The following is a 24778-nucleotide window of genomic DNA, read 5'->3' as shown; positions in this document are numbered from 1 at the left end:
GTACCCTATCTGGTTGAAACTTACCTCTTCATGGTAACATAGGTACTTTCTCATAATACTTAATATTCAAAACCCATCTTGTATTGTTCAAGGATCACAATCTGAGAATCATAAAAAGTTGTAACTAAAATGATTAAGTGTTTCCACACTTTCAAGAAATTTTCAGTATTGCTCAGATGCCCACTAAGAAAATATGTTTATATATCAACCTGTTGCAAAGGTTAGAAACTACAACTTACAGTACAGAAACCAAAAGTGGTGTAGTTCAAAAATGTAAACACATGGTGGTTGTTGGGAACTTGATTAATGGTTTACAACTGAGTCAATTATGTTATACAAACACCTTAAAGTAAAAATGTCTGGAATGTTGACATAAATTCAGTTACAGATGACTTCACTTATCAATAAGATAGTGGGAAACAACAATTTCTCTATGAAAGAGCTAGCTTACAAATTCAACAGCCACCACCTGATGATGTGGAACAGTTGCCTTCAGGAGATATTGTGGGATACAGAAAATATATGATCCGGTGGCTGACACAATGGTATACTGCTTATGGCATGATATACGTCAATGAGGGAAATGTGAAATACGACTTACAAAATATGTAAATAGTAAGTAAAAACCACAAGAAATTATTATATATTTACAATATTAAAGAACATGTCACCTGGTTCAACAACAAATTCTGGAAAGTCTCCTGCAACCATTTCTATAGGAGTTCTTTTCCTGATGATACATACACGCACTGTGTCAACCCATCCAACCAGAAGTGTAGTTGCAGTCTTCCAACACAGATTACAGCGATAACATTCTGGCAGTGCTCTACAGAAACAAATTAATATTTTAATATTTTGTTTTTAATTACAAATAAAAGTTTTCAGTTAACTATAACCCACTAACAGGTAATGGTTCAAATGGCTCTAAGCACTATGGGACTTAACATCTGAGGTCATCAGTCCCCTAGAACTTAGAACTACTTAAACCTAACTAACCCAAGGACATCACACACATCCATGCCTTAGGCAGGATTCAAACCTGCGACCGTAGCAGTCACGCGGTTCCAGACTGAAGCGCCTAGAACTGCTAGGCCACTGCGGCCGGCACTAACAGGTAAGAAAAACTGGAAACACACATTTAACATTCACATATTATGAAAGTCACCACTTATGAAAAACTTGAGAGACTAACTAATGGAAAAGCAGACACATTTCAATAGCTGTTGCATATCAGTTGCAGCCCCTCACATGACCCAGTGATGTGATGGAAAGCAAGCTAGAAATGATGATGGCATGTAGGAAAATTGTATGCTGGGGAGGATGGAATAAATATAAACTGGGAAGAAAGAGGGTATGTGAGAGTCATTAAGAAGATGAATTGGTGGTGGTGGTGATAACATTGATGATAACAACAATTTTCAAAATAATAATAATAATAATAATAATAATAATAATAATAAAGGATACAGACAAAAAATAGGAATAGATGATAGAAATATTAAGGAAGAGCTAAAAGAAAAATATAGACAAAGACTAACAAAAATACTGAAAACAGAATTGACAGCAAGAAACAAGACAAAAGCTATAAATACCTATGCTATACCAATATTGACCTACTCATTTGGAGTAGTGAAATGGAGTAACACAGACCTAGAAGCACTCAATACACTTACACGATCACAATGCCACAAATATAGAATACATCACATACATTCAGCAACAGAAAGATTCACATTAAGCAGAAAGGAAGGAGGAAGGGGATTTATTGACATAAAAAAACCTACATTATGGACAGGTAGACAATTTAAGAAAATTCTTTCTAGAACGAGCAGAAACTAGCAAAATACACAAAGCAATCACCCACATAAATACATCGGCTACACCACTACAATTTCATAACCACCTCTACAACCCTTTAGATCACATAACATCAACAGATACAAAGAAAGTAAATTGGAAAAAGAAAACACTACATGGCAAGCACCCGTATCATCTAACACAGCCACACATCGATCAAGACGCATCCAACACATGGCTAAGAAGAGGCAATATATACAGTGAGACAGAAGGATTCATGATTGCAATACAGGATCAAACAATAAACACCAGATATTACAGCAAGCATATTATTAAAGATCCCAATACCACAACAGATAAATGCAGACTTTGCAAACAACAAATAGAAACAGTAGATCACATCACAAGCGGATGTACAATACTAGCAAATACAGAATACCCCAGAAGACATGACAACGTCGCAAAAATAATACATCAACAGCTTGCCTTACAACATAAACTTTTAAAACAACACATTCCTACATACAAGTATACACCACAAAATGTACTGGAGAATGATGAATACAAATTATACTGGAACAGAACCATTATAACAGATAAAACAACGCCACATAACAAACCTGACATCATACTCACCAATAAAAAGAAGAAATTAACACAACTAATTGAAATATCCATACCCAATACAGCAAATATACAGAAGAAAACAGGAGAAAAAATTGAAAAATACATCCAACTGGCTGAGGAAGTCAAGGACATGTGGCATCAGGATAAAGTTGACATTATACCAATTATACTTTCAACTACAGGAGTCATACCACGCAATATCCACCAGTACATCAATGCAATACAGCTACATCCAAACTTCTATATACAACTTCAGAAATCCGTAATTATTAATACATGTTCAATTACCCGAAAGTTCCTAAACGCAATGTAGCATATACCGTACAGTTAAAAGGAAGTGACGCTTGATCAAGGTCCACGTCACTTTCATTCCGAACCAGACCTAAGGTCTGAGAAAGGAAAGATAATAATAATAATAATAATAATAATAATAATAATAATGTTTAACCAATTCTTGCATACAGACTGTGCATTTCTGACATGTTGCTGTCACCAGCCTTGTTGACCCGTCTACTGTGTTCAATATCATCCTGCAATTTTTCCTTGAATCTCTTCATCTACATCTACATGGTTACTCTGCAATTCACACTTAAGGGCCTGGCAGGGGGTTCACTGAACCATTTTCATACCATTTCTCTACCATTCCACTCTCCAATGGCATGTTGGGAAAAAGGAACACCTAAATCTTTCTGTTCGAGCTCTGATTTTTCTTATTTTATTGTGATGATCATTTCTCCCTACATACGTGGGTGTCAACAAAACATTTTTGCATTCGGAAGAGAAAGTTGGTGATTGAAATTTCGTAAATAGATCTCGCCGCAAAGAAAACCGCCTTTGTTTCAGTGACTGCCACTGCAACTCGCGTATCATACCAGTGACACTATCACCCCTATTGCATGATAACACGAAATGAGCTGCCCTTCTTTACACTTTTTCGATGTCCTCCATCAATCTCATCTGGTAAGGATCCCACACCGCACAGCAATATTCCAGCAGAGGATGGACAAGTGTAATACAGGCTGTCTCTTTAGTGGGTTTGTCGCATCTTCTAAGTGTTCTGCCAACAAAGCGCAGTCTTTGTTTCACCTTCCCCACAATATTATCTATGTAGTCTTTCCAATTTAAGTTGCCCATAATTGTAATTCCTACTACATATTTAGTCAAATTGACAGCCCTTAGATTTGTACGATTTATCATATACCCAAAATTTATCGGATTTCTTTTAGTACCCAAGTGGATGACCTCGCACTTTTCTTTGTTTAGTGCCAATTGCCACTTTTTGCACCATACAGAAATTCTCTCTAGATCATTTTTTAACTGGAATTGACTGTCTGATGATTTTATTAGTTGGTAAATTAGAGTATCATCTGCAAACAATCTAAGGGGGCTGCTCAGATTATCACCTAGATCATTAATGTAAATCAGGAAGAGCAGAGGGCCTATGACACTACCTTGCAGGACACCAGATATCACTTCTGTTCTACTCGATGATTTACCATTTATCACTACGAACTGTGACCTTTCTGAGAAGAAATCACGAATCCAGTCACACAACTGAGACGATATTCCATGTGCACACAATTTGATTAATAGTCGCTTATGAGGAATGGTATCAAAAGCCTTCTGGAAATCTAGCAATATGGAATCAATCTGAGATCCCTTGGCGACAGCACTCATTACTTCAGGGGAATAAAGAGCTAGCTGTGTTGCACAAGAATGATATTTTCTGAATCCATGTTGGTTATGTATCAATAAGTCATTTTCTTCAAGATGATTCATAATGTTCAAGTACAGTACATGCTCCAAAATCCTACTGCAAATTGAAGACAGTGATATGGGTCTGTAATTCAATGGGTTACTCCTATTTCCTTTCTTGAATATTGGTGTCACTTGTGCTGCTTTTCAGCATGACGGCCCTCCCTGCTCTTTTTCTTCCTAAAATTTCCAACTTAATTGTTTCCTTTACCAATTACTCACTACCTCTTTGTACTATTAGAGTCCTGCAACCTGTATTTTTAAATTTAACTTTCACATTTCCATTTTCATGGCTGCACTAGTACATCTATTACCAATCTAGTACAGCCTTGTCCTTACACAACCCATCTTAACATTTATGTTGAACTTCCTTGTTCCCTCGCTCAACACATGTGGACCTTCATTCATTATTTTTTCCCACCGTAAGTAGACATATTCTTTTGCTTATAGACCAATGGTCCACGAGTGTGGACCTTCTAGATCTTAGTTTTATAACCACAGAGCACCTTCCAAGCAATGATTCATCTGTTAGTTTACTGATGGTTGTATGCACAAAATGGTTACTTCTACAATTTGAAAAGGTATGAAAATAATTATTATGCCTAAATATTAGACAAATGAGAGTCTGTGTTTCTTACCTAACATTTGCTACCTATTCTAGATGATGATGATGATGATGATGATGATGATGATGTTTGGTTTGTGGGGCACTCAACTGCGCGGTTATCAGTGCCCGTACAAATTCCCAACCTTTGCTCAGTCCAATCTCGCCACTTCCATGAACAATGATGAAATGATGAGGACAACACAAACCTATTCTAGAGCATGAGAATTAGTTCAGATTTGAATTTTGTTTGTTACTGTAAAATAACCCATTTTCTGAATGTCCTCATATGTGGACCTTAAGTCATAATGCATACCTGCTAATTTCTATTTGGTGTTCAATAATGGAATACTGAAATAACTGTTATTTCTACACTCTATATCAATGCAAGAAATATTACCTGATGTGCAATTAGAAGCTCATCTTAATGACAGCAATGCAAACTTATCTGATTGGGAAAATGTTGAATTCTTGTTTTAGACAAGATTGTCATGCTGAGCTTGATGAGACTGACTGGTAAAAACAACAATGATGTTAAGATGTGCCAGAAGATAGGAAAGGAGGACACCCTTGTATAGTGAATTCCTCTGACACTGAAGCTGGAGATTATGTAGAAAATGTGAATAAAAAGCCAAGGAAAGCTGTGTTACAACCAATTTCAGAAGTTAGGTTTTACAATGTTGGCCAACTACCATAATTTGTTGAGACCAGGAATGCCTCAAAACGCAGGAAACCTGGCTGCAATTCCAAGGTAAGAGACATGTGCATCAAATGTGGACTGTATTTGTGTATTGCAAAAAAATTCTTTTGAAGCTTATAATAAAATGTACAGCAAAGATTTATTTACTGGCAGGAGCAAATTATTACTTGTCATAAATGTGTGTGATTATTATTTTCTTTCATTTATGAAATTGTCTGGTAGCATCAGCAAAAACCTATATTGTAAATCATATACAGGGTGTTTCAAAAATGACCGATATATTTGAAACGGCAATAAAAACTAAATGAGCAGCAATAGAAATACACCGTTTGTTGCAATATGCTTGGGACAACAGTACATTTTCAGGCAGACAAACTTTCGAAATTACAGTAGTTACAATTTTCAACAACAGATGGCGCTGCGGTCTGGGAAACTCTATAGTACGATATTTTCCACATATCCACCATGCGTAGCAATAATATGGCGTAGTCTCTGAATGAAATTACCCAAAACATTTGACAACGTGTCTGGCGGAATGGCTTCACATGCAGATGAGATGTACTGCTTCAGCTGTTCAATTGTTTCTGGATTCTGGCGGTACACCTGGTCTTTCAAGTGTCCCCACAGAAAGAAGTCACAGGGGTTCATGTCTGGCGAATAGGGAGGCCAATCCACGCCGCCTTCTGTATGTTTCGGATAGCCCAAAGCAATCACACGATCATCGAAATATTCATTCAGGAAATTAAAGACGTCGGCCGTGCGATGTGGCCGGGCACCATCTTGCATAAACCACGAGGCGTTCGCAGTGTCGTCTAAGGCAGTTTGTACCGCCACAAATTCACGAAGAATGTCCAGATAGCGTGATGCAGTAATCGTTTCGGATCTGAAAAATGGGCCAATGATTCCTTTGGAAGAAATGGCGGCCCAGACCAGTACTTTTTGAGGATGCAGGGACGATGGGACTGCAACATGGGGCTTTTCGGTTCCCCATATGCGCCAGTTCTGTTTATTGACGAAGCCGTCCAGGTAAAAATAAGCTTCATCAGTAAACCAAATGCTGCCCACATGCATATCGCCGTCATCAATCCTGTGCACTATATCGTTAGCGAATGTCTCTCGTGCAGCAATGGTAGCGGCGCTGAGGGGTTGCCGCGTTTGAATTTTGTATGGATAGAGGTGTAAACTCTGGCGCATGAGACGATACGTGGACGTTGGCGTCATTTGGACCGCAGCTGCAACACGGCGAATGGAAACCCGAGGCCGCTGTTGGATCACCTGCTGCACTAGCTGCGCGTTGCCCTCTGTGGTTGCCGTACGCGGTCACCCTACCTTTCCAGCACGTTCATCCGTCACGTTCCCAGTCCGTTGAAATTTTTCAAACAGATCCTTTATTGTATCGCTTTTCGGTCCTTTGGTTACATTAAACCTCCGTTGAAAACTTCGTCTTGTTGCAACAACACTGTGTTCTAGGCGGTGGAATTCCAACACCAGAAAAATCCTCTGTTCTAAGGAATAAAGCATGTTGTCTACAGCACACTTGCACGTTGTGAACAGCACACGCTTACAGCAGAAAGACGACTTACAGAATGGCGCACCCACAGACTGCGTTGTCTTCTATATCTTTCACATCACTTGCAGCGCCATCTGTTGTTGAAAATTGTAACTACTGTAATTTCGAAAGTTTGTCCACCTGAAAATGTACTGTTGTCCCAAGCATATTGCAACAAACGGTGCATTTCTATCGCTGCTCATTTAGTTTTTATTGCCGTTTCAAATATACCGGTCATTTTTGAAACACCCTGTATTTAAAAAATATTAACATTAAGAATCCTATTTTCTGTGCATTTGTGTTATGTTTTTTTTTATTAGTTTGCTGGAAAATATGGAAAGCAAAATTTCCTGTCCTCACTAAGGACACCTATTTTAATCTTCCTCACTTCAGTGAGGAAGAGTGTCCATAAGTTTCCTCATGGATGATACATTTAGCTGAAGTCATTCATTGATGATTAGACATTCTAGAGCTACCAAACTGTGGGGATCTTGACTGCTTTGTTTTCTCCACTGTTCCAAATAGTGCAGGACATTTTCTATGGCATTAATATTGGGTTACTTACTGTATCAGTAGAGGTGATATGCTGCTGAATGTTCATCGAAGAGGGAATGTATGTGAGCAGCACTATGAACACGGCTGTTTTTAACTTTGAAGATGTGAGCATTGACAACATACAAGTCATGAAAATATAGAGGAAAGGGCAATACTTGGTCACTGAGAGTACTTAAGTAAACATTTTGGGCAATGTTCACGGTACCCTTGATGAGTGCGTCCAAGTTACAGTATGAAAAACCTCCCCCAAACATCACAGAACCACTTCCAACCTGAACTACACTCCCCATACACTGTGGCTTAAACAGCTCAGTGTTTGAAAAGAGGCAAAATCATGACTCACTGGATCACAGTAAATGCCTCCAGCCAGCTACCATCCAGTTTCCATGTTGTTTGGCCCACTGAAGAAATGCAGATCATGTGCCACTGTAAACAACATTCTTTAGTGAGGTTTGTGACTCCAAATGTCACTGCATGCAATTCCCTTCACAATATTCACTCAGAAACTTGTTCAGATGGACCATCTCTTCACTGACAGTAGCAGTTTCTGTTGGGCAGAAATTGTCACTGACAAGGCGTGACACTTGTCTCTGGCATCCTGTTACAATAATCAAGGTTTGATTTTAGAAATGTGGTTCCAGTGGGACTACTCTGACAAGCCTTCTTAGTTGTGTAGGTGTCTCTGATCTAAACAGATACTGTTGGGTTGGGTTGTTTTTGGGGAAGGAGACCAGGCAGCGAGGTCATCGGTCTTATCGGATTAGGGTAGGACGGGGAAGGAAGTCGGTCGTGCCCTTTGAAAGGAACCATCCCGGCATTTGCCTGGAGCGATTTAGGGAAATCACGGAAAACCTAAATCAGGATGGCTGGACGCGGGATTGAACCGTCGTCCTCCCGCATACTGTTGAGACATTTGTTTTTGTTTCAATTAAGGAATGGGAAATAGTGCTGCAAAGGCTCAGAGCCCAATGTTTGTCAATTGTGCCCTCACAAAAGAGTTGTTACACCCCCGGGGCCAGGTTAACATTGCATATTATTCTTATTATATGGTTTCAAGTATTATGACATTATTTCTTGAATACTGATTATTCAAAATATATTTCCACAGGACATTACTGAATGTACAAATATTGAAATTTATAATTGGATGACGTGTTTCTCTCTGTAGCTTGCAATGACATAAAATGCAAGTGGGTGAACTAAACTGTTTAACAATCTCTAGAATATAATATTTTTCCCATTTTACAGCATGCACTCGCAATTTATCATTGCTGGTGTAAGTGCAAAGTGTAGAACTGATAATCTATACTATTATACACTACCCCCTCCCCCCCCCCCCCCACCCTTGCTCCCTTGTTTTTGTAAATTAAGAGAAAGTATTTGCAGAAAATACATCAATGGTTCAAATGGCTCTGAGCACTATGGGACTTAACATCTGAGGTCATCAGTCCCCTAGAACTTAGAACTACTTAAACCTAACTAACCTAAGCACATCACACACATCCATGCCCGAGGCAGGATTCGGACTAGAACCGCACGGCCACCACGGCCGGCAAATACATCAATAATTTATTTAAATGTTGTTCTATCAGTGAATATCTACTGCAATTCAGTTAGTTGCACATTAAGTAGCAATTTATTTACATACACATATGAGAAACTGTAGTGGACTGAAGAGGGAATCTTTTGTAATTCCATTAATAACTTCTCCTCAGGCAGAAAAATTTACACAATCTACATTTGTACAATGATATGCTACAACTTTCTGCATTCTTTTCATTAATAACAAGGTGAGAAATCTGTGAATTAACTGCACAAAACATGTTTTTGAAACAAAATTTACTCCTACTGGAATTTATTAAGTACATTACCATTGTTTTGACATGATACCATTCTAGGTTACAGTAATTTCTCATAAATTTTACAAAATAATACTAACAAAAAAACACCTGTGTAAATACTGTCATTTCTCCTACCATCTTATTTACGAAGGATTGAACTTTTTCATAAGTGTGGAAATGATTCTCATGTTGGCTGAATATGTTGCACACACTTGCATCAGCAGCTCTCAAATTTAGCTATTAAGCGTTTACAATGTCGATATCAGTCATAAAATAAGCATTACATTATAATATATGCATTTTATTATCTTAGCCTTAGATGGATGTTTGGCGATAATGTGGAATATATTATACACTAAACTTAACCTTAATTCCAAAACATTAGTGACATTACATTCTGCAGGTAGCCATAGACTGCCACCTCACTAACATAATGGAATTTATGTTAAGCTTAGTATGGTAGTGTAATATACAGGGTGATTTTTTCCACCATGTACAAACTCTAGGGATTGATCAGTAAGAGAAAATGGAACAAAAAAGGTCTAATTGAATTATGTCCTGAAATGCATGGTTTCCACGTTAGACACCACTTATTCAATCATACTTTGTTACAGAGACTGTGGTCTAATATGAGCTGTACCATCCAGCCACAGTTACAGTATGTCTGGTTTCCTCATAGAGGATGGTACTGCTCCTCATACATCATGCCCTAGCACCCGCTCTTGCCATAGTAATTGGTAATGTAGTGTCCGAGTCACTTCTCTTGCTGTTTCGCCTTGTAGTGGATGTGATACACCGTTGTCAGACTGGTTCCCTATTCAAATTGGGAGCTTGCAGATACAGTGTCTACTTATCGAAAGGCAAATGGCAATGCGCACGGGGCAGCAAGGTTGTATCAGGACACTTATCCCTGCCAACAACAACCACAGCATACAATGTTTGCAAGAGTGCTTCACTGTTCATCTGAGACAATTTCATTTCGGGAAACAGGAAATCATGAATGGTGTACCCAAAATGTCCGGACACTAGATTCAGAGGAAAATGTGATTAACACTGTGCAAGGCGACCGCCGTGTCAGTATCAGGCATTTGGCCTGCCAGTACAGGGTAAGCTAGATGACAGTGTGGAACATTCTCCATGACAATTGTTACTACCTTAACACTTACAGCACATTCAGGGGTTACTAGCAATGGACTCTCAATATTGTGAGCAGTTTTGTCACAGGTTTTTTCATCAGGCAACCATGATTCCAGGATTTGTGTCAGCCATCCTATTCACAGATGAGGCCAATTTTACATGGAGTGGTATCTTCAACTTTTATAACAGTCATCTGTGGGACAGTATGCAGAACCCCCACGGTTGGTGACAGCGAGTCATCAGCATTGGTGCAGCTGGAATGTTTGGGTCAGGATAACTGGCTGACGTACCTAAAGAACCAACCTTTCTTTCAAGTCACCTAACATGCCAGAACTATCAGCATTTCTTGTGGGTGACTTTGCCTCCCATGCTGGAAGAAGCACCATTTATGATTCAAAGGGTTACGTGGCTGCTACATGATAGTGCTTCAGCCCACTTTGCAATTAATGTCCGGACACATCTCAATTGTGTCTTCCCAGGTAGATAGATCAGATGAGGGGGTCCTGTTGCATGGCCTGCTCATTCACCAGATCTCAACCCATGTGATTTCTGGTTATGGGGCCATCTCAAAAGTACCGTATATGCAGAGCCCATTCCAGATGTGGAGACACTGGAGCTGTGCATTCATGCTGTCTTCGACACTGTTCAGATGAAGCCTGGTCAATGTGAACATGCGAGACAGAACGTGCTACGACACTTACATGCCTGCGTTGCGACAAGTGGAAACCATTTTCAATATATACTGTAACTGTGGCTGCATGGTATAGCATGTATTAGACTGCAGTCTCTGTAACAATGTATGATTGAATAAATGGTCTCTAGCATGGAAACCACACATTTCCAGACATAAGTTCATTAGAACTGATAAAATGACCTGACCTGATAAAATGACTTGTTTGCCTGAAGTTTTGGGACACTGGCGTTATACTTCATTTGCACACAAAAAAGTAAACTGTATTATTTGTCAAGTGAGTAATAATATATCAGCTCTTTTACAAACTTTGCTGTACCATCATGTAGTGTACAACTGCACATTTTTTAGCTTTAATATGCCTTACTGTCGTATAGTAGTTTAACATTTCCAGTGTCTGTAGCAGTGACTTTCATAAACTCTTTTCATGACAGAAAAATGCAAGTGCAAACTAAACAGTAAGATGCTACAAGAATTCTCATTCATTAAAAGACAGGGTGAGAGTGCTGAGTATACAGCGGTGTGAAAATCAGCATTGGACAAGGAGGATGCACTGACATTGTAACTCGTATGAAGTCAAACAAATATAAAGCTGCACTTCAGGTTAACTCTTCAAAATCAAGAACTGATAACTATGTATCGATGTAGACATTTTCAGACATGAGTAAGGAACTTTTGGTGCAAGAAGCCACATTTGCACACAACACAGTGATCTACAACCACAATTTCAAGTCCACAGACTGTACCACTGACATAATTAACTCACTGTGCAGCAACAAGAAGATGATTAGTGTTTTAGGGTGCACAACAACAAGGTTATGAGTGCTGTGTAGCAACAAGTTCTTGCGATTGCAGATGAAAATCAAATCAGTTATCATGAATGTGATTGCACCATTTGCTGTGGAATAAATGGTAACAGAAGCACAGTTTATTTCAGTGATGAGAGATTCTTCCCACCACATGGACTTCAAGCTGATTTCTTACCACATTTATGCAGTATGTGTTGAAAAAAAAAATCTTTCTACAACTTCCTTGAAGAAGAATACAAGAAACTTTTAGATTGTAGTAAAATTAGATGATTATCTCTTCTAGCAGCTGTTGAATGAGTCATTGACATTTTACAAGTGTTAAAATACCGATTGCTGTCCCTAAACAAGTGTCTTATCGTCCTGATGATTTTTTTCAAACATTCGCTCTCATTCACCAGTTTTCGGTTTCTTTCAAGGTAGTTAAGTATTTTCTCCAACAGTACTTAAGCAATGGAACTATAATTGAAGTTTCAGACAAAATAAATGTACTCAACAAATTAAAAGCAAGAAAATCCTAAAGACTTTTGTCATCTGTGGTAAAACAGCAGTTATGTGAGTTGGACTAGAGATACTTGATAAGTTTACAGACACCACCCTAGCTTTCTATGATACCTGCACTGAATTTATTCATGAATGGTGGAACCATTTCTGGAAGCTCTTCAGCCAATGGAATGGATCATCCTAAATAAAATCATCTGCTGGATTAATGTGCAAGAATTCTACAGTTTTGTAAATCCTAGTGCCTTGAACTCCACTGTTGATGATGCTGAACTTTATCATGAGTACTGCTGTGTAAGTACATACCTGTGAAGGTAAATTGTTGGACTAGAATATGAAATCAAACGTTAGTGTCAGTGAAAAAGGCAGAAAATTTGTAGTCTTTTTCACAATGAGTGAGTTTATCTAAACCATATTAGAAGCTTGATTGAATTTTCACTAGCTGTTACAGGTTCTAATGAAACTACTGTAAGATGTTTTCAGTAATTAAAGTGACAGAAATCACCTCTGTTAGACATGCTTCTATGGTCTTGTACAATAAACTTCTGCAACAAATACACACTACTAAGAATACTACTCAAGTACCGGTGATTCTAAGTCTGTACCATCATCTTCAATTCAAAAATATGTAAAATTTGTGTTTATATTTACACTCAAATTGTAAATGCAATACCACTGTTAACTTCACATCCCTAGTATGGCAGATAATGTGAAAATAAATTATTATTATTAAGCCTATATTGATGGTAATTCTATCATGTCCTCATCTTTACTTATTTTTCCTGAATTTCTGCCCTTTATTTTGAAAAAAAGTCCTTAATCTGGTTCTGGTTTTGTGTAACTGAAGGGAACTTGTTATCATTATGGAAAGAGTATGACAGTTGACTATAACAACAGGTATCAAAAATCACTCCTGATTTAATAAAAAAAAGGGGGGGGGGAATTCAGCTGCAAATGAAAATGTAGCATAGTAATAGTTAATCTGCTTTTTTTTCTAGCACACAATTTCTCCTTTATGAAGACAATACTCACAGAAACAACAAAAATTATAGACAGAAAAAAATTCTTACTCTGGGTTCCTTGTCCACTTAATCAAGCCAAGTGAACATTGTCCATACATGTCATACACTCTGACCCCTATATTACTAGCCCAGGCAACAAACTGGCCATTCCACTTTATATTTTGCACTGTTCCTTCAGCTTCATACAAGACTGTTGTCCTGATACGAGACAGGAATGTTTTTTCATGAAATACTAATCGTTCATCACCTGGAAAGCAAATAATAATTAATACATGACAGATGTGAAGATTACATACGAAACTAGAAAAGCTTATCAGCATAGTCCTATATTTTTTATTTATTTTTTTTCAAATTAATTTCAATTACACATAACATAACTTGAAATGGTTATAATTCTATCATAACCACAAAATGAGGTTGTTTGTCAAGCACTTCCTACACTTCTTAAATACTAATACTCTACCAAAGACTAGTTGAGTACGAAATGAATTTTAGCTAACAATAGTGAACACTCCGGTCAAGAATTACAAGAGGAGGGGGTATATTTGGAAAAGGCCATGAGGTACAGGAAGATTCCAGTTAGAGTACATCGTGCTTGGGCAGAGATTCCAAAACCAAATATTGGACTGTAAGGCCTACCCACGAGCAGATACAGATTCAGATCACAATTTAGATAGGAATGATGGAGTGTAGGCTGAAGTTTAAGAGAGCAGTCAGTTAGAATCAATGCACAAAGAAATGGGATACGTAAGTACTACAGAATGAAGAGATACACTTATAGTTCTCTGTGGCTACAGATACTGCGATGATGAATAGCTCAGTAGGCAGCTCACTTGAAAAGGAATGGACACCTCTAAAAAGGGCAATAACAGAAGGTAGAAAGAGAAACATAGGTACACAGAAGGTAACTGCAAAGAAACCATTGGTAACAGAAGAAATAATGCAGTTGGTCGACAAAAGAAGGAAGTAAAGAAATCATCAGGAAAATATAGAAATATAAGTCACTTAAGAATGAAGTAAATAATAAGTGCTGGGAAACTAAGCTGAAATTTCTGCATGAAAAACATCAAGAAACTGAAAAATAAATGATTGTTGGAAAGACTGATTCAGCATATAGAAAAGTAAAAACAACCTTTGGTAAATTAAAAGCAAGAGTTGTAACATTAAGAGTGCAATGGGAATTCTACATCTGCATCTACAAAGATATTCCACAAGCCACTGCATGGTGTGTGGCAGAGGGTATCGTGTACCACTACTTGTCATTTCCTTCCTGTTGCATTCGCAAAAAGGGCAGGGGAAGAATGACCGTCTATATGCCTCTGTATGAGCCCTAATTTCTCTTACGTTATCTTCATGGTCCTTATGTGCAATGTATGTTGGCAGCAGTAGAATCGTTTGGCAGTCAGCTTCAAATGCTGGTTCTCTAAATTTTCTTGATAGTGTTTCTTGAATAGAATGTTACCTTCCCTCCAGGGATTCTCATTTGAGTTCCCATTTGAATTCCACTGTTAAACACAGAGGAGAGAGCGGAAGTTTTAAACAATACACTGAAGGCATCTATGAAGGGGAGGACTTGTCAGTCAAAATGATAGAAGAACAAACAGGAGCTGACAGGGAAGAAAGAGGGGATCCAGAATTTGAATCAGAATTTTAATGAGCTTTGGATGACTTAAGATCAAATAAGGGAGAACAGATAGATAACATTCCACTGAAATTTTTAATATCATTAGGAGAAGTGTTAATGTTGTTGTTTTTGGGCGAGGAGGCCAGACAGCAAGGTCATCGGTCTCATCAGATTAGGGAAGAAAGGAGAAGGAAGTCAGCCGTGCCCTTTCAAAGGAACCATCCCGGCATTTGCCTGGAGTGATTTAGGGAAATCACAGAAAACCTAAATCAGGATGGCCGGACGCGGGACTGAACCAAATGGGAGTCCAGTGTGGGAGTGTTAATGAAATGACTATTTTGGCTGGTGTAGAATGTATGAGATTGGCAACATAACATCAGATTTTCAGACAAATATCATCCACACAATTCCAAAGATAGGAAGGGCAGATAACTGTGAGAACCATTGCACAATCAGCTTAACGGCTCATACACCCAAGCTGCTGATAAGAATATACAGAAGAATGGAAAAGAAAACTGAGGATTGGTTAGATGATGATAAGTTTCGCTTTAGCAAAGCTAAAAATACCACAGAGGCAGTTCCGACATTGCAGATAATGGAAGCAAGACTGACAAAAAATCAAGATAAGTTCATAAGATTTGTTAACCAAGGAAAAGCATTCAACAATGGAAAATGGTGCAAGATGTTCGACATTCTGAGAAAAGTAGGGATAAGCTGTATGGAAGGTGAGTAATATACAATATGTAGATGAACCAAGAGGGAACAATAAGACTGGATGACACAGAGCAAAGGCTGTAAGATACGGATGTAGTCTTTCGCCGCTACTGTTCAATATACACATCAAAGAAGCAGTGATGGAGAGAAAGGTTCAAGAGTGGGATTAAAATTCAAAGTGAAAGGACATCATTGATAAGATTTGCTGATGGCATTGGTATCCTCAGTCAAAGTGAATAACAATTACCGGATTTGTTAAATGGAACAAACAGACTAATAAGTACAGAATATGGATTGAGAGTAAATCAAAGGAAGACAAAAATAATGAGAAGTATCAGAAATGAGAATAGTGAGAAACGTAACGTCAGAACTGGGCCTCATGAAGTAGACAAAGTTAAGGAATTCTGTTACCTAGCAGCAAAATAACTCATGATGGATGGAGCAAGGAGGGCATAATATGCAGACTAGTACTGACAAAAAGGTTGTTCCTGGCCAAGAGAAGTCTACTAATATCAAAAATGGGCCTTATTTTGTTGAAGAAATTTGTGAGAATGAAAGTTTGGAGCACAGCATTCTACAGCAGTGAAACATGGACTGTGGGAAAACCAGAACAGAAGAGAATTGAAGCATTTGAGATATAGTGCTACAGAAGAATGCTGAAAATTAGGTGTCTGATAAGGTAAGGAGCGAGGAGATTATTTGCAGAATCGGCAAGGAAAAGAATATATGGAAAACACTGACAAGAAGCAGAAGGAGATTCGTTTTTAATATCCTGTTGACACTGAGGTCATTAGAGAGGGAGCCAAGCTCAGATTAGGGAACATGGAGAAGGAACTCAGGTGTACCATTTCAAAGGAACCTTCCTGGCATTTGCCTTAAGTGATTTAGGGAACTTACAGAATACCTAAATCAGGATGACTGGACACAGGTTTGAATCGGCAACTTCCCAAATGCAAGTCCAGTGTGCGAACCAGAGCAGTAGCTCACTTGGTGATAAGAAGGGACAGGATGATATGATATCTGTTGAGATATAATGGAAAAACTGCCATGGGACTAGAGGGAGCTGCTGAAGGCAAAAACTGTAGAGGAAGATAGGGACTGGAATACATCCAGCAAATAATTGAAGACATACGTTGCAATTGCTACTCTGAGATAAAAAGGTTGGCACAGGAGAGGATTCATGGCAGGCCACATCAGACTAGTCAGAAGACTGGAGCCTCTAAAGTATTGGAACACTTCACTGATGAAAGAAGACACTACCATGTCTAGAGCAAAGGTAAATGATTATAATTGATTCCATGACCAACTCTGCATTGTCAACCATACATGTTTATTAGTAGTTCCTGAAGTCAGGAAAAAGCTACCATTTTCTTTTTGACAGATTAAAATTTTCAAGCTGTAACAAGTGCAGACCCATCCGCAGAAAATCACTTCTTGTTTTGTGACTCAGTTCAAATAGTGCAGTAATAAATCCAAAGTTTTATTTTCTGTAATAATGTAATTTGCATACATATTTAAAACATTTTTGAGCATTTTCTTCAATGAAGGGAGAAGATGTGCCACATGGTTCTCTGCTATGTCAGATACCCACTGTAAGGAAACCTTCCTATGTTCTAAATGTCTTAAAAATTTCTGTGAATTGTAACTGCTAATGGGCACAGAACTCTCTAGTGAAGTACAATGTGTTTGACATAATGAAATCATTTGGTTGTCAAATTACTGTTTATTAATTCTGGCAGAACTAGTCCGCTTTACTGAGCGATTGCTGCCAAAGAAATCTTTTAAATTGTGACACAGGGCATTTATTTTGAGTGGAAAGGAATAAAGGTAATGTTTTGGACTGTTTGGAGTTGTGGAAGACAAGGTAGCAATTGCTAACATAGTGCACTTAATAGAAATCACATATGAACTGTAACATTACAGGTCTCAACTGGTGAGAGATCTGGAGAATGTGCTGGCCAGGGCAGCAGTCAAACATTTTCTGTATCCAGAAAGGCCCATACAGGACATGCAACATGCAGTCGTGCATTATCCTGCTGAAATGTAGGGTTTCGCAGGGATCGAATGAAGGGTAGAGCCACAGGTCGTAACACATCTGAAATGTAACGTCCACTGTTCAAAGTGCCGTCAATGTGAACAAGAGGTGACCAAGACGTGTAACCAATGGCACCCCATACCATCATGCCGCAGTATGGCGATGATGAATACACGCTTCCAATGTGCATTCACCGCTATGTCACCAAACACGGATGAGACCATCATGATGCTGTAAACAGAACCTGGATTCATCTGAAAAAATGACGTTTTGCCATTCGTGCACCCAGGTTCGTCGTTGAGTACACCATCGCAGGCGCTCCTGTCTGTGATGCAGCATCAATGATAACCGCAGCCATGGTCTCCGAGCTGATAGTCCATGCTGCTGCATCCCCATCTGTTGACTCAGGGATTGAGACGTGGCTGCACAACCTGTTACAGCCATGCGGGTAAGATGCCTGTCATCTCGACTGCTAGTGAGACGAGGCCGTTGGGATCCAGCACAGCATTCCGTATTACCCTCCTGAACCCACCGATTCCATATTCTGGTAACAGTCATTGGATCTCGGCCAATGCGAGCAGCAATGTCACGATACGATAAACTGCAATCGCGATAGGCTACAATCCGACCTTTATCAAAGTCGGAAACGTGATGGTACGCATTTCTCCTCCTTACACGAGGCATCACAACAGCATTTCACCAGGCAACGCCGGTCAACTGCTGTTTGTGTATGAGAAATCGGTTGGAAACTTTCCTCATGTCAGCACGTTGTAGGTGTCGCCACCGGTGCTAACCTTGTGTGAATGCTCTGAAAAGCTAATCATTTGCATATCACAGCATCTTCCTCCTGTCGGTTAAATCTCACGTCTGTAGCACGTCATCTTTGTGGTGTAGCAATTTTAATGGCCAGTAGTGTAAATTCACACTTAACACCCAGATCTTAATACAGACTTTGATTTAAAATACAGATACAGCTTACAGAGCAAATACACCTTACAGAATCAATTCTAAATTAGCCCACTCATATAGCACAGAAAAAAATTAACAAAATACAAGATGTTTACCTTTTTCCCCAAATATTTGGCGAACCAAGTATAGGCCTATGTTTAAAAGAATCATCCCACAAGCAGAACAAAACTGCGTAAAAGCCAATTTTTCCACTTCCAGTAATATTAGAGCTGTAAAGCTTCAGCTATAAAGCTGTGGTCTGAGGTCTATAGTAAGGATATCTCTGTGACATGATTGCTCACAGTTGCAATATGATCAACTCACAAGGGGAGGCCGCCAATTGTGAAATTCAGATTCGATTCATACTGCGCATAATAAAAGCTCATGGCCAGAGGTGTAATGTGGCAAAGCACCAAGGTGCACTTCTCAGCCATTGTCGAGAAAATCGACAGTTAAAAGAAACCGTTGCGGTGAAATACTCTCTACGATTAATAATTTTTCCAGAGCGTCGTGGCGCAGCGGTAAGCGCTCGGGTTCGTAATCTGAAGGTCGCCGGATCGAATCCCGCGCCATGAATTACAAAAATATATATATGCATGCTTGTGTCTGTATATGTGTGGATGGATATGTGTGTGTGTGTGTGTGTGTGTGTGTGTGTGTGTGTGTGCGTGTGTGTGTGTGTGTGTGCGTGTGTGTGTGCGCGCGTGAGTGTATACCCGTCCTTTTTTCCCCCTAAGGTAAGTCTTTCCGCTCCCGGGATTGGAATGACTCCTTACCCTCTCCCTTAAAACCCACATCCTTTCGTCTTTCCCTCTCCTTCCCTCTTTCCTGATGAGGCAACAGTTTGTTGCGAAAGCTTGAATTTTGTGTGTATGTTTGTGTGTCTTTCGACCTGCCAGTGCTTTCGTTTGGTAAGTCACATATTACAAAAAGCAAATACTAAAAAAAAAAAATTTGCATGGCGCGAGATTCAAACCGGCGACCTCTGGATTACGAACCCGAGCGCTTACCGCTGCACCACAACGCTGTAGAAAATTATTAATCGTAGAGAGTATTTCATCGCAACGGTTTCTTTTAACTGTCGATTTTCTCGACAATGGCTGAAAAGTGCATCTTGGTGCTTTGCCACATTACACCTCTGGCCATGAGCTTTTATTATGCGCAGTATGAATCGAATCTGAATTTCACAACTGGCGGCCTCCCCTTGTCAGTCCTGAATGCTGTGTCTATGTTCAAATATCACTAATTTGCTATACAACATTTAATTTGCTCTGCTGAGTATCCTTTTGACAGCTTCCTTTCAAAGTCTCTTCTGCACAGAATGTACATCCACGTAGGGAAGTGGTAGCTTGAAGAAAGATCAATTTCCACTTCTCAGTCTGCAATACTTGTGTGTGCAGATGAACAGAATGCCAGGTCAGTATTTGAGAACAACCTTGTGGCTAAGTTGAAGTGTATTGTTTGACCTCTTTCTGTTGCTTGAGCCCCAAGGCCATGATGTGCATTAAAGTTCGCAAAAATCTTTATGAAGGTAGAAAGCAGATATTTTTTCCAATGGGCTCCTCATCTCTCTCAACAACTACAAATGAGTTTTGACACACTTGTGCTTTGTTACTCTCTTTACAATAATTCCTATGATTTTTTTCTACGGAGGACTGTGTACCTGATCTTTCAATGTCAGCTGTTTGTTAGTACCCCTGGAACAGTCCACCCTTTCCACTGGGAGTTTCAGTTTGAGAAGAAAGAGCCATTTTTTTGCCGCAATGTACAATGGAAATAAAGCTAGGTGTGTGTGTGTGTGTGTGTGTGTGTGTGTGTGTTCTAGCTCATCAAAGGATAACTCTGAAAGCTACCAAGTTTTCCTTCTTTTGACTAAATGCTTTGCCTAGCTCATCAAAGGATAACTCTGAAAGCTACCAAGTTTTCCTTCTTTTGACTAAATGCTTTGCCTTTTGCTGAATGGCTTCCATTAGGTTTGGAAAGCATGGACCAATTAATGAACGATAAAAGATCGAGTGATTGCATATGCTTTTCAGCAAAGAATAGTAGAATAAAAGGAAATAAACAGCATTCCCTTGCCAGATTTCACTAAAAATTTGTGTTCCTTGGTAGAACACAGTTCTTAGGTAAATTCTCACTAAATATTTTTCTGGCACTCTTAATCGAGTTTTGTGAGTAGAATGAGACATATATTAAACGCATGCAGTAGCCATTTACGCAACAAATGGGTCTAATTTTACAGGACTGGCAGTGTGACCACTCATAACTGTCTTGACTGAAATTTAATTAATAGGTAAATAAAAAGTTAAAAGTCTACAAAGACAGCACTTGAACCAGTTCCACAGTTTTAAGAAGTGGACAAGAATTTGTGGGTGCAATAATTTGTATTGGAAGAAAGGAATGAAGGAAAATGAGGATACTTTTCAGATATGGAGCACAAGCTCAGACTGGAGAAGGATGGGGAAGGAAGCTGCCCATGCCCTTTCAAAGGAACCACGCCACCATCTGCCTTAAGCAATTTAAGAAAATTATGGAAAACCTTAATCTAGATGGCCAGATGGGGATTTGAATCACCATCCTCCTGAATATGCGTTCCGTGTCTTAGCACTGGACCAACTCACTCGGTGTTTGAGTGGAATAGTACTTCCATACACACTGCAGGTTTTGCAATATTTAAAATTTTTAACTAGAATATGATTGTCACAACAGTCTCCTATTAAAGAAATCTATTTTATTCTCATACAGCAGAACAAACTGTTTTAAGGATTATATTGTCACTCAGATTATTTAGTGTCTGCAATGAAAATCAAGTCTCCTGTAGTAAAACTTTATAAAAAATTGATGCCTTCTACCATACCACAGAAAAAAATTGTTTTACCACATAGCCATTATTGCTTCAATATTTTTATTTGTATGGCTGTGAAGAATGGAGTTGACAATCCATACGTAATTAAATACTACATTAATACAAAAATTTACATGTGTCCTTAATTCCATTTAGATGACATTGTATTTTGTGTCTCTTAAGAGTAAAAATAATAATTCTATGGCAAAAGAAATACAAGGATTTTTATTATGATTTCTACAAAACATAGTCAGACACTTCTTAACCATTTTAAGATTAACTGGCGATGAGATGGGCAGCAGGCATTTCCTAATAAATCACACTAGTGCCAGCTAAACAAAAAGAGAACTGTGGGATCTAAGATATAAACCACCTTGTGACATAGCCTCATAACACCTGTGGAAGTGCACAACTAGAGAGATGCAAAATCATGTAGTTGGCCTTTTCTTAACACCTTAAATAAAGAGAATAGTTGACAAAGAGCAGACTATACTTCCAAAGAAAGCAAATAAATGAGACTGACCCAGTCAGTTTTATTTAATGGTATGACAGTCTCTAAGTTTAGGCTATAATCCAAACTATACACAGGATGAAGGAAAAAAAGAAACACTCCACTTTGCATTTGACGAGCGATTCCTCATCCAAATTCAAGACAAAAGTGTATCTTAGCAAAACCTAGTCCCACCAACATGTTTAATAGAAATGCAACTTAAAAAACAAGGCTCTGGCAATGCTGTAACTGCATTCAGTGTGGTCATGAACAGGTAGCAACAGGTCTGTGCTGTGCTGGAGCTGTCCCATTAGCTCAGTGAGAAGAAGGAATGCTGTGGGGAACGATATGCAGATTCTCTGATGTTTGAGTTGTGTTCAAGTAAAACAGTTTTTTTTTTCTTTTTTTCAGTTAAAGTATCAAATTGTATCCAATTTACACCTCCAAAATGCGGCATCTTATGAACTTCTTTCTTTTACTGTTACATTTACTTAAACATAAAGAAATAACATGAACATCTTACAGCTGTAAACTACCACTTCATTTCATCCATGACACAAATAAAGACAATAGAAAATAATAGTGAATACAGTAACACTGCATGTATTCAATGAGGTATGAAAAGTACAATAGGTAGGCTACACTAGCTTGTATATTATGCTACACACAATAATTCCATTCTATAAGTTTGATATCCAGGATTATCTTCACAGAGCTGGTACGTATACATACAAGCAATTTTTGCTTTAGAAAAAATATTCAAAGTGACCACCTCGCATTTGCAAACACTTCATCAGTCATTGGACCATGCAACACACCTGCAACCACCATTGCCAAAGCAGCATGCACACGAGCTATTAGGTCATGTACATCCATGGGTTGGGTACTATAAACTTGTTCCTTTAAGTGTCTCCACAAATAAAAATCCAGTGAATTAAGGACTACAGATGTGGCGGCCAGAACATTGGACCCTTACAACCAATCCATTACTCTGGAAACACTTCATTTAAATAGATATGCACATTCATTCCAAAGTGTGGCAGTGCACCATTATGCTGAAACAATAGCTGTTGCTGAACATCATGTGGAACATTTTCTAATGCATCAGGTAAAGTATTACAAAGAAACATACAATACAGGGGTGCATTCAACTTGTCCAGCAACAGGTAAGGGCCCAAAAGTACTCCTCCCATGTTTCCAGCCCACAGGTTGATGTCAAACTATGCGTGAAAGTCACATTTACAGATGATATGTAGGTTGTGTTCCAACCAATAATGATGCTGTGGTGATTGATAATACCCTCATATGTGAAGCTAGATTTGTCAGTCCCTATCACATTATTTATAAAATGTTCATTATCCTCCACTTGGTACGAAAGCCATTCACAAAACTGTAGTTGTCAAATGTGGTCTTCTGGCTGCTGGTGTTGAGTTAATGTATAATGATACAGATGCAGTTGTTCATCATACGAAACTTCAACAACCAGTCTTTGACGTATCTGGAAGTGCCTTGCAGTATCACAGGTACTTTGCTGAGATGACTGGTGAATAGTTTTAAGAATCATGTCCTCTGTTTGTGGAGTATGTCTAGTCCTTGGATGACATCTGTCCATAACTTGTGGTGGACAACTATTACCGGTTTCCCTAAGGTGTCGCTCCTGGTGATGAGAAACATTATTATCGGGATGGTTCCTTTGAGGATATTGTACAGCATATGCAAGAGCAGCAGCTGCAGCTTGGTTATCAGATGCACCCAGTACCAAAAGCATATCAAAGTATTCATCGTTTGTGAACTCCTCTGTGAAGCTGTTCTACATGTACTTGACAGGACCAGTTATGGTTGTGCACTGCATGGTTAGTAGATACATGCATGCAGTTTAATGGATCACACTGTCATGTATACACTATTGTCATGTGACAAGACGATTTCCAGCTTATAACTGATGAGAACTAGGGAATGGACATCTAAAAGATAAGAAAGGAACCTGACAATGATTCAAACCATAGTTCCATGGTGGGTGTGCATTTGATGTGCCAGCAGTCTACTCAGTGAGCTATGATGGCTGGTACAGTAGTGTGGGGTGATACATGTTTTTTTGTACGGTTCGAAGCACTGCATGATATGACGGTCTCAACATCTCTTCGTTTTCATACTTTCGTTTTCAAAATGCACCCAATGTGATTTTGCTAGATAAATCTCGATGAAGAATCACATGCTGACCTCCAAGTATTGCACTTTTTCTTCACCTTGTATAATATTTACAGACAAGTCTTGCACTTATTTCAGCAACAGCAAAAACAGAGAGCAAGTCCACACTTAAATTTATTGCTGAATTCTTATCAAAATAAGAAAAGCACATGCTACACAGTGATGTGCTGAAGTGTGTATACCATAACAATAAAAAAACAAAGGATTTTCCTGCCAGAGTACACACTCATGGTTCACAGGATAATGTTCCATTTGGAGATGAAGACAAGTAATAGCACTTTACCCTATATTTGTTATCAGGTGGAAAAATGTTGAGGGAAGACACTTGG

The 24778-nt window shown here is 38.8% G+C and overlaps 1 protein-coding gene across 2 annotated transcripts in view; it reads right to left on the bottom strand.

The window, feature by feature from the left end:
• Positions 1–24778, bottom strand: part of LOC126470131 (vacuolar protein sorting-associated protein 41 homolog) — a 153736-nt gene that overhangs the window by 104460 nt on the left and 24498 nt on the right. For both annotated transcript variants that reach the window (XM_050097747.1, XM_050097746.1), the window contains exons 5-6: positions 13634–13832; positions 672–826 (exon numbers count right to left, since the gene is read on the bottom strand). In XM_050097747.1, coding sequence (XP_049953704.1) covers positions 672–826; positions 13634–13832 — 354 coding nt within the window. The remainder of the gene's footprint in view (positions 1–671; positions 827–13633; positions 13833–24778) is intronic.

This window comes from Schistocerca serialis, chromosome 3, assembly GCF_023864345.2.
Source record: "Schistocerca serialis cubense isolate TAMUIC-IGC-003099 chromosome 3, iqSchSeri2.2, whole genome shotgun sequence".
NCBI lineage: Eukaryota > Metazoa > Arthropoda > Insecta > Orthoptera > Acrididae > Schistocerca > Schistocerca serialis.
This window is presented reverse-complemented; position numbering and strand designations above follow the sequence as displayed.